This window comes from Vigna umbellata, chromosome 10 (assembly GCF_029865625.1).
Source record: "Vigna umbellata cultivar VRB3 chromosome 10, Vumbellata_1.0, whole genome shotgun sequence".
In the NCBI taxonomy this organism is placed as follows: Eukaryota; Viridiplantae; Streptophyta; class Magnoliopsida; order Fabales; family Fabaceae; genus Vigna; species Vigna umbellata.
In genome coordinates, this window is record NC_142174.1 from 15,574,308 (window position 1) to 15,597,154 (window position 22,847).

General features: G+C 32.8%; 4 protein-coding genes and 2 pseudogenes across 4 annotated transcripts; all 6 read left to right on the forward strand.

The window, feature by feature from the left end:
• Positions 1 to 114: 114 nt before the first annotated feature.
• On the forward strand, positions 115 to 1,809 carry LOC124824389 (putative polyol transporter 3). The gene is made up of 2 exons (XM_047296817.2): positions 115 to 250; positions 425 to 1,809. Exons 1-2 carry the CDS (start codon positions 145 to 147, stop codon positions 1,807 to 1,809), a joined length of 1,491 nt encoding a protein of 496 aa, XP_047152773.1. The 5' UTR covers positions 115 to 144.
• Positions 1,810 to 3,694: 1,885 nt separating this feature from the next.
• On the forward strand, positions 3,695 to 5,350 carry LOC124824388 (putative polyol transporter 6 pseudogene; annotated as a pseudogene).
• Positions 5,351 to 7,642: 2,292 nt separating this feature from the next.
• LOC124824387 (putative polyol transporter 6 pseudogene) lies at positions 7,643 to 9,277 on the forward strand (annotated as a pseudogene).
• Positions 9,278 to 13,470: 4,193 nt separating this feature from the next.
• On the forward strand, positions 13,471 to 15,370 carry LOC124824386 (putative polyol transporter 6). The gene is made up of 2 exons (XM_047296815.2): positions 13,471 to 13,625; positions 13,891 to 15,370. Exons 1-2 carry the CDS (start codon positions 13,535 to 13,537, stop codon positions 15,282 to 15,284), a joined length of 1,485 nt encoding a protein of 494 aa, XP_047152771.1. The 5' UTR covers positions 13,471 to 13,534; the 3' UTR covers positions 15,285 to 15,370.
• Positions 15,371 to 16,841: 1,471 nt separating this feature from the next.
• Positions 16,842 to 20,437, forward strand: LOC124824421 (putative polyol transporter 6). Its single transcript, XM_047296849.2, has 3 exons — positions 16,842 to 16,916; positions 18,059 to 18,227; positions 18,775 to 20,437. Exons 2-3 carry the CDS (start codon positions 18,137 to 18,139, stop codon positions 20,163 to 20,165), a joined length of 1,482 nt encoding a protein of 493 aa, XP_047152805.1. The 5' UTR covers positions 16,842 to 16,916; positions 18,059 to 18,136; the 3' UTR covers positions 20,166 to 20,437.
• An 808-nt stretch (positions 20,438 to 21,245) lies between these two features.
• Positions 21,246 to 22,764, forward strand: LOC124824422 (spindle assembly abnormal protein (DUF620)). Its single transcript, XM_088100374.1, has 3 exons — positions 21,246 to 21,560; positions 21,771 to 22,112; positions 22,235 to 22,764. Exons 1-3 carry the CDS (start codon positions 21,246 to 21,248, stop codon positions 22,712 to 22,714), a joined length of 1,137 nt encoding a protein of 378 aa, XP_087956500.1. The 3' UTR covers positions 22,715 to 22,764.
• The last annotated feature ends 83 nt before the right edge of the window (positions 22,765 to 22,847 follow it).

Sequence of the window (22,847 nt, forward strand, 5' to 3'; positions counted from 1 at the left end):
AACATTCATGTGTAAGAAACTTCATGATTATGAAAGGTTAAATACGCCCAGCCTTTTATTATAGATATATAGTATATTATGAAATTAATTTCTCACACAATACGACCTTCAGCGGAAGAAAAAAACACACTCGAGCAACTATCCATGGAAAACGGTATTGATGAAAATGGTAACAGTGATGGAAGGCTCAACAACTATGCCTTTGCCTCAGTCTTGGCTGCCTCTATGATCTCTGCAGTATTTGGTTATGGCGAGTAACTCACTTTCTGTCTCATTTGAGAAAGAGGAAACGAAACAAAGAGAAAATATAAAGAAGTTTGTGCCAAATACCTTATTAAGAATGTTATTAGATGTTGAACATTATTTTAAAATGTTATGCTCTAAAAAAAACAGACAGATTATGATAATGAACATTATTGTGCAGTTATAGCAGTGATGTCTGGAGTACTGGTATTCGTAAAGGAAGATCTTCATATCAACGACTTGCAAGTGCAGCTACTAGCAGGGATGTTGCATATATGTGCATTACCTGGATGCATGGCTGCTGGAAGAACATCTGATTACAAAGGTCGTCGTGTCACCATAATTCTATCATGCATCATCTTCTCATTGGGCTCCATTCTAATGGCCTATGGTCCATCCTATCTCATTGTAATGATTGGAAATTGCATTCTAGGAGTTGCCGTGGGTTTTGCACTCATCATTGCACCACTTTATAGTGCAGAGATTTCACCTCCTTCCTACAGAGGCTTTCTCACCTCTCTCCCCGAACTTTCCATCAACATAGGACTCTTGTTTGGCTATGTCTCAAACTTCGTCTTTGAAAAACTGTCCCTCAAACTAGGATGGAGAATCATGGTGGTTCTTCCTGTTCTTCCTTCACTTTGCCTAATCATTCTCATGTTGAAATTGGTAGAGTCTCCAAGGTGGTTGGTCATGCAAGGACGTGTAGGTCAGGCCAGAAAAGTGCTTTTACTAATCTCTAACACAAGGGAAGAAGCTGAACAACGCTTGAAGGAAATAAAAGGTGATGTTGGAATTAATGAAAAGTGCATCCAAGACATTGTGGAGGTTCCAAAGAAAACTCGCAGTGGTGCAGGAGCTCTTAAGGAACTGTTTTGTAAACCTTCACCACCAGTGCGTAGGATACTGATTGCAGCAATTGGAGTTCATGCATTCCTTCAGATTGGAGGAATAGGAGCTATTCTATTGTATGGTCCAAGAATCTTTGAGAGAACAGGAATCACTAACAAGAGCAAGCTGATGCTAACTACAGTAGGTATTGGAGCCACTAAAGTTATATTTTCATTCATATCAATTTTCTTTTTGGATAAAGTTGGGAGAAGGGTTCTCTTTGTGGTTAGTGCAGGAGGAATGGTTGTGACCTTCTTAGGGTTGGGGATTTGCATGACCATAATGGAGTATTCAAGTGAAAATGCAGTGTGGCCAATAAGCTTCACCATTGTTGTTATCTACATCCTTGTGGCTTTTATGACAATTGGAATTGGACCAGCAACATGGGTTTATAGTGCAGAGATTTTGCCCTTGAGGTTTAGGGCACAAGGTCTCGCTGTCTGTGTGACCGTCAACAGAATCACAAATGTCATAGTGCTTACAGGTTTCATTTCAGTGTACAAAAAGATAACAATGGGTGGAACTTTCTTTTTGTTTGCTGCTATCAATGTTCTGGCTTTCTGGTTCTACTGTACTTTGCCTGAAACCAAAGGAAGATCATTAGAAGATATGGAGACTGTCTTTGGAAAAAAATCTCAGTTGGAGATACAAACGAAGCCCCATAGCAACAAATGAAATTTCACATCTTTCCTTCTTTGTGCCCTAATTAATATATGTTAGAAAGAGCATGAATTATACTTTTTTGTGGCAGTGTCATGGAAAAACAGAAAAAAGAACATGAAGAGAGGGCTTTATATTCGACTTAATAAAGGTTAATATTGATCAAGAAATGTTGTATTTTTTACTAACTGGTGTTTTTTTCCCCCATTAACTATATATGTTATATTTTTTTATGAATATTAATTACGTTATGATATATATGAGTAAATAATCTGCATTTTATAAATAATTTGATATTCTTTCATTCCCTAAAATTAAATGTTACATTTTGGTTCCTTTATAATATCTTTATATTTTTAATGCTACTATTTGAATGAAAAAATCACAACAAATACCGTAAAATTTTTGAAGAAAATGTTTTACTTTATATTATTTATCGATCAAGGAAAAATATGTTAGCCATTTCTATACCAATGTTAAGAATCAAAAGCACCAATGGAGAAGTATCTTGTGATAATGTAAAATCAATTAAAAGGCACAAAATGAAACTTAACTTAGGAATTTACGTTACAGATCTCACATTAATTAAAAATAAATAAATAAGATGAATATATCAATCTATTTTGTTTGTTAATATTGAATTAAAAATAATATTCTAATACCTTATATAAGTTTCTTCACAATTTAATGATGTCAAGTGTTTTTTCTTGAAAAACCTCACACATAATTTTTTAAAATAAAATATAAAGATCAAATACAAATTGGTGCTTTACTTAAAATTAATAAAAATAGCAAACAATATCAAGTAAAATTGAATTTAAGTTGAAGATCAATCATATATATATGACTTTACTTAAAATTGAAGTTGTCAAGATATATAATTTTATTTAATAATAATATATATAATTTTATTTAATAATAGTGATTAATTAAATTTAATTTTACTTAAGTCACAAAATTTGAGGATGATTTCAATATTATTAAGAAATCGTACTTGGATGCCATGTTTTACGATTTAATCCTTCTGTTAATTAATTTAAAATGAAACTTCGAAAATAAATTAAACAAAATATGTAAAAGAATGGTTTGTGAATGTTCATAAAAGTCGAAATTCATAAGCAAATTGGTTATAAGCGAACTTCTTTGTACTTCTATATTGTGTTATTCCTGCTATATATTGATTCCCATTGTGATCCTCTAACTTCTATTTACAATTTCTTATTAACCAAATATAATTCTATAAATTTATCATCAATCGTATCAATCATTAATATATTGAGTTTTAAAAAAGGTATATTTTTCTCAAATGAATCAATTTAAGCCGTTTTTAATTGGTTTATCCATTTTTTATTTTGAACTTCCTTTATGAGATTTGAAAGGTTAAAAGAATAAAGAAAGATTTTTTTTTTCTATGGGTTTTGAAGATATATAATATACTCATAAATGCAATTTAACAGGTTCATTTATATTAAAATTATTTTAAGTTCTTAATACAACTTTTAATAGTTTCTTAACCAAAGAAAATGAGTAGTCAATTCACTTTAAATAATTAAAAGAAAATGAGTTGTCAATTCACTTTAAACAATTAAAGAAAATGCTTTTGCAACTCTAGCAAATTCAAAGGGTAGAGATTTTTTCATTTGCTTTCTGTCTAAGGATTATTTCTGAGTTTTATACTGCGTTAAAGAGGAGGCCTTTTACAACGACGATAATAATATATGGCAATTTCTTATCAAATACAACCTCTAAAGGAATGAAAAAACAATTGCTTGCTTAAAGAAAATAATATATAAAGTAATAAACAATTCGTGTCACATCACAGACTCTTAGAAACATAGATATTATAGTCTACGTAAAGATTATGACTAACTTTTGAACCCTTTTCAGATCAAAATTAACAATGCCTTCGGAAGATAAAAACACAAAAGGACAACTGTTCATGGAAAACGGCGACAGCCATAGAAGAGTCAACAAATATGCCTGTGCCTCTGTGCTTGCTGCCTGTATTGTTTCTGCTATGTTTGGTTATGGTGAGTGCATAAAATGTACTTTATCTCAAACATTGATGTCTCAATGTTTTTCTTTTTTTCAGAACTAATATTGTTGCAATTTTTCATGAACCAAACGAATTATATGAGCTTAAAAAACTATCTATTATTCTTTAGTCACAGGAGTGATGAGTGGAGCACAGGTATTCATTCAAGAAGATCTTGGAATCAGTGACCTACAAATACAACTTCTGGTAGGTATGTCACATTTGTGTGGGCTACCAGGTAGCTTGATCGCAGGAAGAATAGCTGATCATATAGGTCGTCGCTACACCATCATTGTAGCTTGCATCGCCTTCTTATTAGGTTCAATTCTAATGGGGTATGGCCAACCTTACGCAATCTTAATGATTGGAAATAGTATAGTTGGAGTTGGTGTGAGTTTTGCAATGGTTGTAGCACCACTATATAGTGCAGAGATTTCACCTCCTTCTTCCAGAGGCTTTTTTACCTCTCTCCCAACACTTGCCGTCAACACAGGATTCTTGCTTGGATACTTGTCAAACTATTTCTTCGAAAAATTGTCACTGAGACTTGGGTGGAGGTTGATGGTGGCTGTTCCTGCAGTTCCTTCACTTTGCCTAATCCTGATCATGGTAAAGCTGGTAGAGTCTCCAAGGTGGTTAGTCATGCAAGGTCGTGTCGGTGAGGCCAGAAAAGTGCTTTTACTAGTCTCTAATGCGAAGGAAGAAGCTGAACAAAGGTTGAGGGAAATAAAAAATGTTGTTGGAATTGATGGAAATTGCACCCTAGACATTGTGGAGGTTCCAAAGAAAACTAGCAGCGGAAAAGGAGCTCTGAAGGAGTTGTTTTGTAGAGCTTCACCTGCTGTACGCAGAATACTGTTTTCAGCAGTTGGACTTCATTTGTTCCTGAGACTTGGTGGAAGTGCGGTTATTTTATTGTATGGTCCAAGGGTGTTTGAGAAAACAGGAATCACTGATAAAAGCACACTCATGCTTGCCAATGTTGGTATAGGAGTGAGCAAAGTTGTTTTTTCATTGATATCAATATTCTTGTCGGATAAATTTGGGAGGAAGATTATCTTGCTGATTAGTGCTGTAGGTTTGAGTATGACCATGTCTGGGTTAGCTGTTTGCTTGACCATAGTGGAAAAGTCCAAAGAAAAACTACTTTGGGCACAATATTTGACCATTATTCTTACCTACATCTTTGTGGCTTCTATGTCTATTGGAATAGCACCAGTGACATGGGTTTATAGCTCCGAGATATTTCCTCTTAGGTTCAGAGCACAAGGCCTTAGTATATGCGTGATTGTGAACAGAATTTTTACTGTGGCGGTGGTTACAAGTTTCATATCGATTTATAAAGCCATAACAATGGGTGGGACTTTCTTTGTGTATTCGGGTATCAATATTGCGGCTTTGTTTTTCTATACCACTTTGCCTGAAACTAAAGGAAGGTCATTAGAAGATATGGAGACTGTCTTTGAAAGAAATTCTAAGCAAGAGACACAGATGAAGCCTCCCTGTCCAACGATCTCTTGAAACCAAAGATTGATTATTGTTGGTTGATAAGCAATTCTTAATTTTGTTATTGTTTTCATTAAGATTTTCGTGTTAGTTACTGTTGGTATCAAATATACTTTTATTGAAAATAAAAGCTTTCAGAAATACAAGAATCACTCTTAACTCTCACAGTGGTGCACACAATCATCACAACTCACAATAACTCAACACAATAAATAACATACTCACTTTCTCTCTGATGCTTCACGGTACACACACCACACTCCTCTAGTTTTCTCTCTTCACGGTGGTGCACACTACACCAATTTTCCCGTGGTTCTCCCTCTCTTCCCACACACTCACACAACTTTCTTTCTCTACTGCAACTTTGCTTATTTCTTTCTCGGTGGTGGTGGTTTTTCTTTGCACATCTTGCTCTCCTTTTATAACCAATAAAAGAACTAAACTCCAAGAAACATTGGTGCAGAGTTTCGGTACTTCAGCAGACAAAGTGAAGACACTTTCCTCAAAGTCCTCAACATTACAAAAGATCCGTTTCCTTGTTCAGCAAGTGGGCCCTTTTAAAGTTTACCTAACAGTTACAAGTTATAACAGTCATTCACCATTCACCATAAGAGATGACCCACATGTTTTCCTTTCCAGGCTAGGGCTGTATCCTGTTGGTATGCCGTCTATATCATGTTTTGGCTTGAATTTTGCTTAATGTAACATGAACCACTCATGATGACATTGCCTCTCAAGAGATTACAATGCCTACTTGCACCATGAGTGTTCACCTAGAGCCAATTCACAGATAGAATTTATCATATTATTTTCATAAATGAAACTATCTTCCTTTCTATTGTTTGAATATTGAAAAATTTCATCATTAAAAAGTCAAAGATAATATTACTAAGTGCTTTTTAGATTCATTTCCGGTGGATCTTGAAATCTACTATGATTTCTCAGTTTTCAAATCCAAATAACTACGGTAATAACAATTGTTTTAATCACTTTAAACAAATTACTACAAGGAGACTTCATAAACTAAACAACCAAATCCAAAAAGGAAAGTTACAAATTATGAAAAACTTCCTTTAATCATGCCCACAAGAGTGTAACAATAGAACAATGAAAGAACAAATGAGAGAAAGATTTAACATTATTACCATACAAAAATACATAAAGCATAAAACCACTATTTTTTTAACTTTCAAATCAATAGGCATACAATAACTTTCAAAGAACCAAAGTTTTAGATAATGGTACCGCATCCAACTAAATCAAGTTTCTCAAATCCACACATTTCATCCCAAAAGAGTAAAACTTTTTGTACTTTTTAAAAAAAGTTCTAGTAATAATTTGTCGAGATTAAACTAACAACAAAGTATAATCTTATTATGTTAAAATAAGAAATTCTAACCAATTTAGATCTACAAAATCAAAACACCAACAATTATTGTGAAGATTAATACAATCACTCTTGTTTAGTATCCAAAAAATATTTTCAAAATCAATATCATATGCATCCATAATACCATATCAAATTGAAAATGATTTAAATAATATATATTTATGACACTTAAAGTTAAAAAATCAAATACACATTAATTTAGTCCAAGTCATTGTATCATAAGAAAACTCCCAGGCTAAATGTAATAAATAAACTTTGTCCTCCATCTGAATATTAGTAACTTGATTATCATTCACCTTATAGAACCACATAAAATAAACCATTTGATAGTGAGCGAGCCCCATTTAACACTAAATCTAAAAACAAAACAAGATAAAAACTAAAAAAGAGTTAGTTTATTCATAACAATAAATAGAAAAATAGATAAAAATGAATGTTATCATCCATTTTCTATCACAAAAGTTTTGCAATATTTATTTTTGTAAGGAGTTCATATTTTCTTATACCCTTTAATCACTTTAAAGTTTTTTATAAATAAAAAAATTTGAGTTTATCACATCGTTCACCTATAAGACCATGAAGTATCCCTACAAAATCTCATCCTATACGAGTTCGAAAGAGTTGTTTGTTTCCATAAAATTTTATAAAAAGCTAGCGTTCAGAGAGGCAGCTTTTACAATGATATATATACTAATTTATTATGATATTTTTCATAAAATACAACGTCTCAGATTATGAAGCAACACTTGCTTGCTAAAGAAAAGAAAAGACAAAACACTATTCATGTCATGGAATTATGCAAATTATTATTTTTTACTGAATCTACGTAAAGATCACCATACTCGATTTTGAACACTTATCAGAGTAAGATTTTAAAATATCCTCAGAAGATACAAAGGCAAACCGCCAACAAGTTCATGGAAAACGAGGACACTCATAGAAAGCTTAACAACTATGCTTGTGCCTCTGTGTTAGCTGCCTCTACTGTCTCTGCTATATTTGGTTATGGTGAGTGTGTACAGTAAACTATCCATTGTCTATATCTAATCACTTATAAATAAATAAAAAATGTATTTTTTTTACATAAATAAAAGGGTGAAGGATTCTGAGAAAAATGGGTGTTAGAAAGTTATCAATAACCAATTATTCTTTAGTGTCAGGAGTGATGAGCGGAGCACTTATATTCATTCAAGAAGATCTTGAAATCAGTGACTTAGAAATACAAATCCTAGCAGGCATGTTACATTTATGTGCACTACCAAGTAGTTTGGTTGCAGGAAGAACATCTGATTACATAGGTCGCCGCTATACCATCATTCGCGCCTCCGTCGCCTTTTTCTTGGGCACTGTTCTGATGGGCTATGGCGCATCCTATCTAATCTTAATGATTGGTAATTGCATTCTTGGAATTGGTGTGGGTTTTGCATTGGTAGTAGCATCGGTTTACAGTGCAGAGATTTCACCTCCTTCTTCCAGAGGCTTTTTTACCTCTCTCCCACAAGTTTCCCTCAACATAGGACTCTTGCTAGGCTACATGGCAAACTATTTCTTTGAAAAATTGTCACTGAGACTTGGATGGAGAATGATGGTGGCTGTTCCTTCAATCCCTTCACTTGTTCTTATCATTCTCATGTTAAAACTGGTAGAGTCTCCTAGGTGGTTAGTCATGCAAGGACGTGTAGGTGAGGCAAGGAAAGTGCTTCTGCTGGTTTCTAATACAAAGGAGGAAGCCGAACACAGGCTGAGAGAAATAAAAGGTGTTGCTGGAATCGATGAAAACTGCACCCAAGACATGGTGGAGGTTCTAAAGAAAACTCGCAGCGGTGAAGGAGCTCTAAAAGAATTGTTTTGTAATGCTTCACCTTCTGTTCGTAGGATGTTAATTGCAGCCATTGGACTTCATTTGTTCCTACGGATTGGTGGAAGTGGGGGTATTTATTTATACAGTCCAAGGGTTTTTCAGAGAACAGGAATCACTAACAAGAGCAAGCTCATGCTAGCCACTGTCGGCATGGGAGTAAAAAGTTGTATCTTCATTGACATCGATGTTTTTGTCGGATAAATTTGGGAGGAGGATTCTTTTGCTGATTAGTGCAACAGGTGTTGTTGTCAGCCTATTAGGGTTGGGTTTTTGCTTGAGCATAGTAGAACATTCAAAGGAAAAACTAGTGTGGGCATCGAGTTTTACCATTATTCTTACCTACTTCTTTGTGGGTTTTATGTCTATTGGGATAGGACCAGTTACATGGGTTTATAGCTCTGAGATATTACCCCTTAGGTTCAGAGCTCAAGGTCTTGGTTTATGTGTGGTTCTGAACAGAATTACAACTGTGATAGTGGTTACAAGCTTCATTTCAATTTACAAAGCAACTACAATGGGTGGGATTTTCTTTCTGTTTGCTGTCATCAATGCTTTTGCTTTGTGGTTCTACTATACCTTGCCCGAAACTAAAGGAAGATTATTAGAAGATATGGAGACTATCTTTGAGAAAAATTCTAAGTTGGAGATACAAATGAAGCCCCATACCGAGTTTTTATGTTCTGATAACTGAGTAAGTAAGACACAATTTATTTATTCAAATCTGATGGTAATCAAAATCCAAAATGAAAGAAAGATCAATTTATGTGTTAGATAAAGAAAAATAATGTCAGATTACCTAACTTACAAACTTATAATTGTTAAGCTTTCTTTAAGTGTTAATACACGTTTGATGTCCTGAAATCTTAGATAAAATATATTAAGTTTTACACGTAATTTTAAATAAGATTTTTACATAACTTTTTATAAACTACGACGCGATATACTTTATAACTTAGTGTAATTTAAAAATAATATAATTTTGACTGATAATTTAAGAAAAAAAATATTTAACTCTTTAGATATATTATTTTGAAAGAGACTTCATATCCCATCATTCTCTCTCCTGTACCTAATGCATAAGACAATTTTTACTCTTTTTTGGACCATTTATATGAAAACTCAATGAGGTTTAAAATTCTTAACAAAATATCTTTTTATTTTTTTATAATTGGAAAAAGTTCAAATAAAAAGAAAAGTTATACCCACTAATGGATTTGATTTTATTCTTCCATCTTTTTAACTTTCCAAAAAATATCATAAGCCAACTTCTTTATTCTGTGTGTGGAACTAGTTATTAAACATTATTTTCTTTCTAAACTAACAGTTGTTTAAAATTATAAAACGATATATATTTTTTATAAAAATATTTTTTATTTTATAGGAGTTCTTATGAGTTAAGCTACAAAAAACAAATGCATTTTGATGATATTAGTAGTCAAATCAATTCCTTTAAACTATCCTTCAATTGTATAGTCTTATACTTATACAGTCTCTAGATCTCTCGTTCCGGTGTACGTTCGATTCATGCATGTGTCTCTTCCACTGGAAGTCTGCCAAGAGCCGCTCTATGTTTGTGTCTCTTGCACTTCGTGCCTCTTGCATCGACGATCACTCTCTACCTCGTCAATATTCGAGTGTCATATTTTTCAATATAAATGTATTAATTATTGATAAAAATACTATAAAAAACTAAAATAACTATAATTGAGCTTAAAAGTTTTTGACGATAAAAAAATATTGAGATTAAAAGTAAAAACTAAAAAAATTATTACTTCACAAATGAAAGAAATATGACCAATTTGGTTTTTTATACGGCATCAGCTGGGAACAAGACATTAAAGATATTTGTTTAGTATAATTACAAATAAGGAAAAAAAAGTGTAAATCAACATAGGTACTGTTATTGATATTTTAAAGATATTTAATAACAAGGCAATGAGATATTTTTAAAAAATAGTAATTAAAGATAGTAAATATCTTCCCAGTATTCCTGTATATATATATATATATATATGATCTCATTAAGGTGATGAAATTTTTTTTTACGTCAGTTTGACCAAGTGTTGTGTAAACTAAAAAGTTTGATGCAAAAGCACTGTCATGGAAAATGGAGCCACAAGTGGAGAACGCATAAAGTGTAATTGAGGCCATTCTTACGAATTAAATCTTTCAAAAATAGAATAATATTAAAAAGTTTAGTAGAATTACGTGAGTGCATGATGATGCATGCTTCACAATTCTCATATTTTGAAGGAAATCCTAAAAAGCTAGCAGTGGTGGATAAATTTAAATTTATTTTTATAAAAATCAAATAACTTTGGCAATCAATTCATTTGCCTAAAATTAATTTCTACTTCATTTTTAAAAATTGAATTATTAACTGATCTTGTACTAAAAACGCCCTAATGGAAAACATATAAAATTACCTGGAAGAATTTAATTCTCCCCCTCTTCTTACACTAATCTGCATCTTATAAAATCTTTCGAATTCAATTTTAAGTTTTTACTAAACTTCTCAATAAATAACACTTGATAATGAATAAACCATATTCATTTAACTTTTTTAAAAAGAACTTAATTAAATTGATGAAAAATTAAGAGACCCTTAAAATTATTAAATAAGCATCCATTTTTTGTTACAAATATTTTCTTTTTCTTTTATTGAGAATCTTCTAGAAAAAATAATTATATATATTCGAGAAATTGTTATAAACTAAACACGACTATATACATTTTATGAAAAAAAAAATGAGAGACTAACTGATTACTAAACCTGAACTACAACAAATATAATATTAATATATTTTTTTTGACAGATATAAAGCACGATCTTTTTTATAAGTGTAAAACAAACACATGTTACACGTCTTTTTGTTATAAAAGTGGTGTCGTTTTGTTAGAGACAGATTTAAATCTAACTTAATCTCACAAATTATTTATAAGATGAAATTTATATTCTATTTATATATTATAATTTGATTTTATTTTTAATTTACCTCACACTTTTAACATTTTCTTTTTATCTTTGTTTCTTGGTGTGAATTCATCTTCGGATTTGGATAAATATTAGTCATTAGTGCGAAACTAAGATTCAAACAATAATTATTTTGGCTCCATAATTATGTAAAGTCTCTTTCCTAAGCTTATGAACAAGAAAAGTGCTGTGCTATATCTGTTGCCTCGTTGACCTATGGAAACGTCCAACAGCCACGTTCTGTTTGTGGTGGAAAATTGCAAGTACCAAGGCAGGATCTTCTAATTCCACGTTCTTCACTAAATATTTACTATTTAATTATTTTATTAATATAATTTTTTAATACAAATTTAATCACTTATATAAATAATATGAATTTATAGTTGTAGAATGATATATTTTATTGATAAGTTATTTTTAGTAACATTACATATTATTAACATGTTATTACATGAATATTTGAGTATGATATAAAATCCTTAATGTCTATTTCAAAATTTAATTAAAGGATATGAATTTATATATGTGTGTGATAATGTTTATTTTTATATTTTATTTCTAAAGAGATTTTCAACACAATTTGTTTATGTCGAATATTGAGTTTGAATATGGAGTTTGAGTGTTAAAAAGTTAATGATAAATGACATGATAAATCTAAATTCTGATTGGAATAAAATGATTTAATAATGAGTTTAAGTTTTGTTTTTGTTAAATTGAATTTAAGTGAATTTTAAAATTTCATTATCTTAAGAATATATAAAATAATTCAGAGTCTATCATATTCGAGATTTAAATATGTTATGTCACTTTAGATCCTTCTCAATTTCTTTCATTTTATATTTTTTTCACATGAATATGCATAATGCTTTCTACTGTGAAATTATATTAAAAATTTTATATCAATTAGAGATTAAATCAAATAATAATATATAACAAAAATAAACCTCCAGTTAATAATATAATTTTTTAAGATTAAGTTAAATTTAATTTTTTAGTGTCTAAATTATTTTTAAAGTTGAATCTATTCTAAACTTAATTATAAACTTAAAAATATTTTTTATTTTTTTTTCTCAAGTCTCTAATTTCTTTTAATAAACACAGAAACCAAAATCAATCCATATATAAATATAAATTTAAAGCTAGTTTATAAGAAATTAAATAACACTGACTACTCTTCATCCTCATCTTGTCAATCTATTATAAAATTTACATCAAATATACTTCCAAAACACATCCTATCCTATGACTTTTCAACAAAGAAAATTATAAAAAGAGATAACCTTAGGCCTCTATTTTAGTTTAGAATTATTTTTTTCAAACATAAATGAAAAAGACTAATACTGTAATAGATAAACTTAAATATATTACTGGCAATTTTGTTTAAGTTTTATTTTATTAGTTTGGATCACTAATATTAGTTCGATAGATATATAAAATAAAAATTAATAGTTTTTATTATTTAGATACAGTACTGTTTTGTTGCTTTAAGATAAAAATAAATTAAATAACTGTTTATTTTGAGTAAATTAATATTTTGTTTTTAGTTTTTATTTTTTTATTTGACCTAATTTTCTATTTACATTTTTTTAGAGAGTATCAAAATTTTAAAGAGTGTCAAAGTTTAATGAAAATCTTCAAATTTTAAAGAGTGTGAAAATCACCAGACTGAAAATGGAGTTTTATCATAGTGTGTGTTATTTATATTTTTTTTTAACAAATATTTCTCTAAATTTTTAACCTTGTAATCCCAATTTATCAAGTATCTTCTGGTCTAGAGTGGTGAGACCCATCAGACCCAACTTTCGCTGTTCATCCAATAAGAAGAGGAGCTGCGTCAGTGTCTTCTTCTTCTATATAAACAGGCAAAAAGAATTAAGAAGAGCATATAGTTGTTTTGGCTAGCGCTCAGACTCGTGTTCCAATTCAAGACACGAGAGAAAGAGCGTGATAACCTTCATAGAGAGAGTACATGTCATGGAGATACGTGGAGAAAAAGAGCAGTTTAACAAATATGCTTTTGCATGTGTTTTAGTCGCTTCCATGATATCCATTATATTTGGATATGGTAATATTCAATTTACTACTTTCTTTTATCTGCAAAACAGCTTACTCTACATCTGTTACAGAGATATTTCAAATTAGTGTTTATTAATTATGTTTAACGCTCATGTAATATTTATCAGAGGAATCGCATATAAAGATTATTCTTTTGAACCTAATATAAAAAAATATTGTTAAAATCACTTGGTTGGTATATATTGAATGCTAAATTATGTGGCATTCATGGCTGGGCCTAGCTAAAAGTTTGATACCTGTGTACATAATTTCAGATACCGGTGTTATGAGTGGAGCCATGATATTCATAAAGGAGGAGTTTGGAACCAGCGACACCCGACAAGAAATTCTTGCAGGCATCTTAAACCTTTGTGCACTGGTAGGTTCTTTAGCTGCAGGAAGAGCCTGTGATTACTTCGGTCGACGCTACACAATCTCTGTAGCCTCTTTCCTTTTCATGACTGGTTCAATTCTCATGGGATATGGTCCAAACTACGCAATTCTTATACTGGGAAGGTGTGTTGCTGGAATTGGCGTGGGTTTTGCCCTTATGATAGCGCCTGTTTATTCTGCAGAAATATCCTCTGCTAAATCCCGAGGCTTTCTGGCTTCCCTCCCTGAGCTTGGTATTGGTATTGGAATTTTACTTGGTTACGTTGCAAACTATTTCTTAGGTAAGTTGAGTTTGAAGGTTGGGTGGAGATTGATGCTTGGTATTGCAGCAGTTCCTTCACTTGTTCTGGCTTTAGGCATTCTCGTAATGCCCGAGTCTCCAAGGTGGTTGGTGGTGCAAGGCCATTTGGGAAAAGCCAAGAAAGTTTTGTTGAAAGTTTCAAATACCGAACAAGAAGCTGAGCTTCGGTTCAAGGAAATAAAGATTGCTGCTGGGATAATTGACGAGAATTGTCCTGAAGAAACAGTTAAGCTAGCACAAAAGAACAATGGTGAAGGGGTTTGGAAAGAGTTGCTTGTGAGACCCTCTTCTTCGGTTCGGTGGATGCTGATTGCAGCTGTGGGGGTTCACTTTTTTCAGCATGCTACTGGAATTGAAGCTGTGATGCTCTACAGTCCAAGAATCTTTAAGAAAGCAGGTGTTACCAGTAAGGACAAGCTTCTGCTCACAACCATTGGAGTAGGCGTTACAAAAATCATTTTTTCGACCATAGCCACATTTTTTCTTGACAGAGTTGGGAGAAGACGTCTCTTGCTTTCAAGTACAGGAGGAATGGTTTGTAGTCTTGCAGTATTAGGATTCAGCTTGACCATGGTTCAGATTTCCCAGGAAAAGCTCTTATGGGCCTTGACCCTCAGCATAGTGGCTACTTACTCATTTGTTGCTTCCTTTAATATGGGACTTGGACCTGTCACATGGGTGTACAGCTCAGAGATTTTTCCTCTCAAGTTGAGAGCACAAGGAGTGAGTATAGGAGTTGCAGTTAACAGAGTTATGAATGCTGCAATTGCCATGAGTTTCATTTCAATCTACAAAACACTCACCATAGGAGGTGCTTTTTTCATGTTTGCTGGTATATCTATACTGGCTTTGTTCTTCTTCTACTTTTTCCTGCCTGAAACCAAGGGCAAGGCCTTGGAAGAGATGGAGATGGTTTTCAGCAAAAACTATAGTAGAAATGTATCTGCCGAAACTGATCTGAGGCAGAATGTGTAAGTGTGGTGATACAGTATCAGTATCGGAGAGAGAATGTTTGTGTACTAGCATTAAATATAATATATACTAATGTCATAATATTTTAAGGTATTTTGCACCAACATGAGCATGTGGCTAGAGTATTCCCCCAAAACATGATTTTAACTGGGCCTTGCTAATCCACTGCTAAAATACAAGTGTTGCTGATTACAGTTCGAGAGAAAAGAAAGAGGATCCTTAGAGAGTTGAATTAGTCCTAATTGCTCATGACGCAACACACAAGGATTGACGCAAGACCCCACTAATCTTTTTTTTAACGGGTCAGGATATATGTGTTTACTGTTTATTATACGAAGAACCCCAATTCGCGAAATCATGTCTCTTCCTTAAAAACATATAAAATCCTAAATCGCACTACTAAACTTGTTCAATCTCCCTTAATGATGCAAAATCATTTATATCGTTTTTCATTAAATTACAAAAACCTACAGAAATTAGGGTTTTTAATTTGGGGAAGATGATGCAGCGAGACGATGATACAACCATTCTGAGTATTATTGTGTGACAACTCATTCCTGATGAGTGACTTGAACAATGTGTTATTAACTATTTGAACATAAATTACGATTTAAAGAACTACATTGAACAATCGAAAAATAATGAATTTCACATCAAACAAAGCTAAGGAAAATAGAATCACACAAGGATATTAAGCCTTTAAAAAAATGTCAATTAGAAAGATAGACGTGAACAAGAGAATTATATATATATAGATTTAATTTTTTAAAATTATTTTATATTTTTTAATAAAAATATAGTTTTATTAGTATTGTACAAAGTGTAAAGTAGAAATGGGTAGAAATGAGAGTGTTCATTTTATTTTATAAAGCAAATAGATGAAAGTAACATGTAAATTATAATGTCGTCAAAATTCTTAAAAGAATTAAATTCATATATTATGTTTGTTTACCTCAAACTTTTTTTATTCTAGAAAAGCTCAAGTATATATTTATTGGAACAACATATACATATAATTAACCATAGATCTTAAATACAAATAATATAAATAATCCCTCGTATTTACTATATTTATAAAAAAAAAATTGAATATAAAATTCCATTTCGATCAGCCAAAACTTTTAAGTAACCGTTAAAATTTTGTTATAAACAAATTCATAGTCAAAATCTCGATGCGATCAAATGTAATTTAATATATTCTTATAAATTAATATTTTTATACCATTATCTAAAATTTATTAACTCTCATTAATTTTTAAAAATATTAACTAACTATAGGTAATAGTTGTAAATATTGATTATATATAGCAACTGATTTTAATTGTGAGGCTCTCAAGACATGATAGAATTCAGTTGTTTTAGGTAGTTATTATGTTATGGATAATACTTTAGAGTTGTTATGTCCGATTCAGTTGGTAAACGGATATATTCTATTTCTTACCATATCAGTTAAAACCTGAGCTGAAATCTTCAACATCCTAATCCTACACTCTTGCGGATCTACTCTCTTCAGCCTATTAAAGAGCATCATTCTCTTCTTATCTTACCAATCCTCATGCACGAATGACAACAGTGCTATTTACATGAAGAACAAAGACTGATCCGTTGACGACCTGTTTTTTGTTCAGAGAAAAGGTGCAATTCACTCTTCTTTCATGATTGAATCACTCTGTATATGTATATTTTACATTGATAATGCTTCTGAAGTTAAGTCTCTGTTAACAACGCATGTGTACTTTCTATTATCAAATACAAACATAAAAGCTTCATCACCTGCTTTTATCAAAAGTGTTCAAAATTTTCAGCACAATCAAACTCAATATGTGTCGAAACCAAACCACACTCCATTGATGTTGTGTTATTTGAAGGAATGATTTCGTTCTGCTCAGTCGTGTAATATTACCTCATTCAATTTTAGATTGTTATGCATAATAATTACATTCACTTTTATAATTTTTAAATTATTTTAGTTATCAGTACATTGATTCAGTTCCAGATTTTGTTTCATGCTCAAATCTCAATACCATAAGCTCCCCTCTGGATATGTACAACTTTTTCTATATATGGCAGTGATACACTATTTAATATATTTAGTAGTGATATTGTTTATACCACTATTTTTGGTTGAAATTTCATGTTTACTTGGTAGCAAATCAGATGCCTATGATTTTCAATTAATCATATTTATTACATTAATTATTACAACAAATAAAATATTTGTTTTATGATTCTTTTATTTATAAATAAAATGAATTTTTTTTTCATTATAAGGATAATGATACTTTGACAACATTTTTTTTACAACATTTTAAAATCAGATGCCTATGATTTTCAATTAATCATATTTATTACATTAATTATTACAACAAATAAAATATTTGTTTTATGATTCTTTTATTTACGAATAAAATGACTTTTTTTCATTATAAGGATAATGATACTTTTACAACATTTGTTTTTATGATTGGTCTATGTTGGTGTTTATGATTATTATTATTGATTATAAAATAATTTTGGACCAGAATGATACAGAATGACACGTAAATGATGCTAAAATATTATCAAAGTATCATTATTCTTGTTATAATACATAAAAAAAATCATTCCCTATGGATTTTAAATTGGTTAAAATTTCATCATTACTTGGAAATAAATCAAAATGCCTAGTATTTTCGATTACTCATATGTTTACTACATTGCTTTACCATAAAGCAACACCTTCAGGTTGACATTAGAAGTTGATCAATCAGCCATGATGTTATATTTAATGTAAACAGGTTTCAAATTGAAGAAGGTACATTATTACCCATTAGTCATCTAAAGGAAGATAACTGAACAAACACAAAAACTTCATCATGGACCAAGGTGGACAAAACCGCAAAGGTTCAAGATATGCTGTTTTATGTTCGGTGGTCACTTCCATGATATCCATCATATTTGGCTATGGTATATTCATTTCCTTCTCACTTGTTTCATTTCTTCCATTCTTTCCTGTGCATTCTTCTCTGTTTTTCCAATTCACCCATTTTGTTATCATTAACAGGATTCTACTTACAGCTTTCCCTTAAGAATGATATATATAAAACGAAAATTCCCCTTAATTATAAAGTTACTATAATTTACAACACCCAAAGCTCCTCTCAACTTATTAAACTTATTAATCTTCAGAGCCTTGATCAATAACTGGGATTTTAGTTAGATTAATTACAGATTTATTATCCATCAAAAACAGAGTCAAACCATATTGTTTGGCAATGCACCGGCTATGTATTAAAATATGTCACGAACAGTAGTTCTTTATACGATCAATCAATCAATTCTCTCTCCATATGCTTCATTTTTCTATGAAACAATGCACCATACTTTAGTGTTTAACACAGGAGAACCTTTCTTTTTAACATTTTTTTGTTTAAGAATTCACACTGTCTTATCTGCTAAAAAATAGTATAAATATAGTGTTTCTGACTGAATTGCAAATGAACGTGATTTTTAGACACTGGAGTTATGAGTGGAGCACTGATATTCATAAGGGAGGAGCTAGGAATCAGTGACACCCAACAAGAAGTTCTTGCAGGCATCTTAAACGTTTGTGCATTGGTAGGGTCTTTAGTTGCAGGAAGGACCGCTGATTACATTGGTCGACGGTACACAATTTCCTTAGCATCCATCCTTTTCTTGGTTGGTTCAGTACTCATGGGATATGGACCAAACTACGGACTTGTAATGGCGGGAAGGTGTGTGGCGGGTGTTGGAGTGGGTTTTGCTCTTTTGATAGCACCGGTTTATTCTGCAGAAATCTCCTCTGCTGAAGCCCGAGGCTTTGTAGCTTCCCTGCCTGAGCTTTGTATCGGCATTGGAATTTTACTTGGTTACATAGTGAACTACTTGTTAGGGAAATTGCCTTTGAAGCTTGGATGGAGATTGATGCTTGGTCTTGCAGCAGTTCCTTCACTTGCTTTGGCTGTGGGCATTCTCGCAATGCCGGAGTCTCCGAGGTGGTTGGTGGTGCAAGGCCATTTAGCAAAAGCAAAGAACGTTCTATTACAAGTTTCAGATAGTGAAGAAGAAGCCGAGCTTCGGTTCAGGGAGATAAAGAGTGCTGCTGGGATTGACGAGGATTGCACTGAGGAAATGGTTAAAGGCTCTCGAAATAGCTCTGGTGAAGGGGTTTGGAAAGAGCTGATTTTGAGGCCTTCTTATCCTGTTCGCAGGATGTTGATTGCAGCAGTGGGGATTCACTTTTTTGAGCATGCCACCGGAATTGAAGCTGTTATGTTATACAGTCACAGAATCTTCAAGAAAGCTGGTGTTACCAGTAAGGACAAGCTTTTGCTCGCCACCATTGGAATAGGCGTTACAAAAGTCTCTTGCTTGATAATGGCCACTTTTTATCTTGACAGAATCGGAAGACGCCGCCTCTTGTTTATAAGCACTACAGGAATGATTTTTAGCCTTACCTTGTTGGGATTCAGCTTGACAATGGTGGAGAAATCTCATGTGAAGCTGGAGTGGGCCTTGGTTCTCAGCTTGGTGTTTACTTACGTATATGTTGGATTTTTCAATCTTGGACTTGCACCTGTGACATGGGTGTATGGCTCAGAGATTTTCCCTCTGAGGTTGAGAGCACAAGGAGCAAGTATAGGAGTTGCAGTGAACAGACTCACCAATGCTACTATTTCCATGACTTTTATTACAATCTATAATGCAATAACTATTGGGGGCGTCTTTTTCTTGTTTGCTGGTTCATCTGTTCTGGCTTGGCTCTTCTTCTACTTTTTCTTGCCCGAAACCAAGGGCAAGGCCTTGGAAGAGATGGAGATGGTTTTCAGCAAAAAGTCTCAAAGGAATGCAACTGCAGAAACCGAAACGGGGCAGAATGTGTAGTGGGTGTTTACAACTTGTTGCTCAAGTCTTGGAGGGGCATGTCATCTGAAAAAATTTGCATCAATAACTGTTTCAAAGACGTCAACCAAGTCTATAAAGTTTGTTCCTTTCAATTGTCACCACGAGTTACACCTCTGTCTCAGTCTAATGCAAGTCCCTCAACTAACCAGCTATTATCGGGCTGTATTTAGTTCTTTAAGTTGAGTTAAGAATTTTTTTTAAGAGAAGTGTGTATATTTTTATCAGCAGCAGATCAAATAATGTATATCTGATTTCCAGTAGCAATAAAATATTCAGTTTATTTCATATTCAATTTTTCATTAAGTTATTAAAACTATATATGAGTGACACTTTATTACATATAACAAATTTAATTAATTAAATTTATTATTCCAGTAAATTTTATTTAATGATAAAGGTTCTTTCATTAGTATTTTCTCTTAATTAATATAATAAGATAAGATGAATCAGTGAGACAGTTATTATTATTAGAATAGCACCCCTCCTCTCATATATATTCATCCCAGAAAATAATAACGAGTTTCCATTTGAATGTTTCTACTTTTTTCTTTTACATAAACAGAGATTTAGGCTGTGTTTGAAATTTCCTTTTCACAACAGTTTGAATGAAAAAATAAAACACATTCTAATGCAAAGTATTAAGAAGGATAGAGAATGATTGACAATAGGAGGCAAACCTACACACCAAAGACTTAGAAAAGTAATAAACGAGAATAACTATATAATTGATATAGACGCAATGCAAGCAATATTTCCAAAAATTATGGATTAAATCTTTAAATAGAAAATTGAATGACAAAAATGATGAGCAACAATTTGTGGCCACAGTGATCCTACAAGCAAGGAGAGCCTTATGCAACAATAGGTGCGTGTTTCCCCACCACAGGTACAACAACATACAAATGTGTTTAGCCTTTGACTCTGACCCTCTTCCTTTTTCTCTCTTTCCTTACTCTTCTCACCTCTTCAATCAACTTATTCCTCGTACACTCTCTCTCTCTCTCTCTCTCAAACACCCACGTTAAAACACCGACAGAGACCGACACACATAATAAACTGATGAAACAAGCAGCTGCAAAGTCATCCCTGAGGAGGCTTTGTCCGAACATCGATAGAGAAGATGGGTTGGAGACCGTTCTTGAAATTCCAATACCCGAAGAAATGTTCACACCCATGGGAAGCAACGTAACGTTGCGGTGGCAAAACATGTTAACGTGGATGAAGGCTCAAACAGAAGACAAATTATCCACCCCTACAGTTTCAGCGCGCTTAAATGAGCTTCGCTTTCTGCTTTACCTCGTTGGCTCTCCTCTCATCCCTCTTCAGGTCCAATTAGGTCATTCCGTCCGTCGTCCGGTCAGAGATTGTTCTATTGTAAGAACACACACCCTTTTTCCATAATCAAATTTTAAGATCTGAGATGCATGCATGTTTACGTGTCAATCAATCTCAGATCAGAACTACTAAAACCGTAAACGAACTCAAATATTAGATAAATGCATGCATGCTTTATGATATATGTTATGTGCATTTGTTTGTTTATCGTTTGGTTTTCGTGTGTTGATTTATTCGATTGTGGTGCAGGAAGCATCAACGGCAAAGTATATAGTACAACAGTATATAGCGGCAACGGGAGGACAACCAGCATTGAATGCGGTGGATAGTATGTGTGTTCTTGGGCAGATAAAGATTGTTGCGTCAGATTTTCACCAGACTTGTGAAACCGTTGAGGTGAAGAAAACCTCGGAAGAGATGGGAGGGTTCGTTTTGTTGCAAAAGGACCCCGATTTGTGGTGTTTAGAGATTCTTGTGTCAGGGTGCAAGGTTTCTTGCGGTAGCAATGGCAAGGTCTCTTGGCGCCATTCCTCTAACCAGCAGACACCAATTTCAAGAGGTGCTCCTAGACCTCTACGTCGTTTCCTTCAGGTACATTAATACTATAATGTTTTACAGAGTTGTCAATAATTAATTTAAAAACATGTATATGTTTTTTTTACGGATTCTTGTGGTGTCAATGTGATTATGATTAAATTGGTTTTGTTTATTAGGGATTGGATCCAAGGGCAACGGCTAACTTATTTTTGGACGCGGCATGCATAGGAGAGAAGATAATCAATGATGAAGAGTGCTTCATCTTGAAATTGGAAACAAGTCCAGCAATTCGTGATGCCCAAAGCGGACCAAACTTTGAGATTATCCACCACACAATATGGGGCTATTTTAGCCAGCGATCTGGTCTCTTGGTTCAGTTCGAAGATTCAAGATTACTGACGATGAGAACCAAAGAAGACAACGACATTTTTTGGGAAACAAGTTTAGAATCAGTGATTGAGGATTACAGGTACGTAGATGGGATAAACGTATCACACAGTGGGAAGACTCGAGTTACAGTTTCCAGATACGGTGAACAATCAGCTAACCATAAAAGAGAATTGGAAGAGAGATGGAAGATCGAAGAGGTAGATTTTAATGTCTGGGGTTTGAATGCTGAAAGCTTTCTACCTCCTTCAAACTTAGGAAAGACATAAAATGCTTCGCCGTACAAAGCTTTGTAATTGGTAGATCTTAATGTATTGGGGTTTGGGCATTGAACAAAGCTTTCTATCTCTCTCAAACTCAAGAAAGATACAGAATACATTTGTAATAATATGTAATCCCCTC

Coding starts and splice junctions, on each gene's coding strand:
- LOC124824421 (XM_047296849.2), top strand. CDS start 18,137: ATGGACCAAGGTGGACAAAACCGCAAAGGTTCAAGATATGCTGTTTTA. Junction 18,228..18,774: donor ATCCATCATATTTGGCTATG/GTATATTCATTT, acceptor CGTGATTTTTAG/ACACTGGAGTTATGAGTGGA.
- LOC124824386 (XM_047296815.2), top strand. CDS start 13,535: ATGGAGATACGTGGAGAAAAAGAGCAGTTTAACAAATATGCTTTTGCA. Junction 13,626..13,890: donor ATCCATTATATTTGGATATG/GTAATATTCAAT, acceptor ACATAATTTCAG/ATACCGGTGTTATGAGTGGA.
- LOC124824389 (XM_047296817.2), top strand. CDS start 145: ATGGAAAACGGTATTGATGAAAATGGTAACAGTGATGGAAGGCTCAAC. Junction 251..424: donor CTCTGCAGTATTTGGTTATG/GCGAGTAACTCA, acceptor ATTATTGTGCAG/TTATAGCAGTGATGTCTGGA.
- LOC124824422 (XM_088100374.1), top strand. CDS start 21,246: ATGAAACAAGCAGCTGCAAAGTCATCCCTGAGGAGGCTTTGTCCGAAC. Junction 21,561..21,770: donor CGGTCAGAGATTGTTCTATT/GTAAGAACACAC, acceptor ATTGTGGTGCAG/GAAGCATCAACGGCAAAGTA. Junction 22,113..22,234: donor CTCTACGTCGTTTCCTTCAG/GTACATTAATAC, acceptor TTTGTTTATTAG/GGATTGGATCCAAGGGCAAC.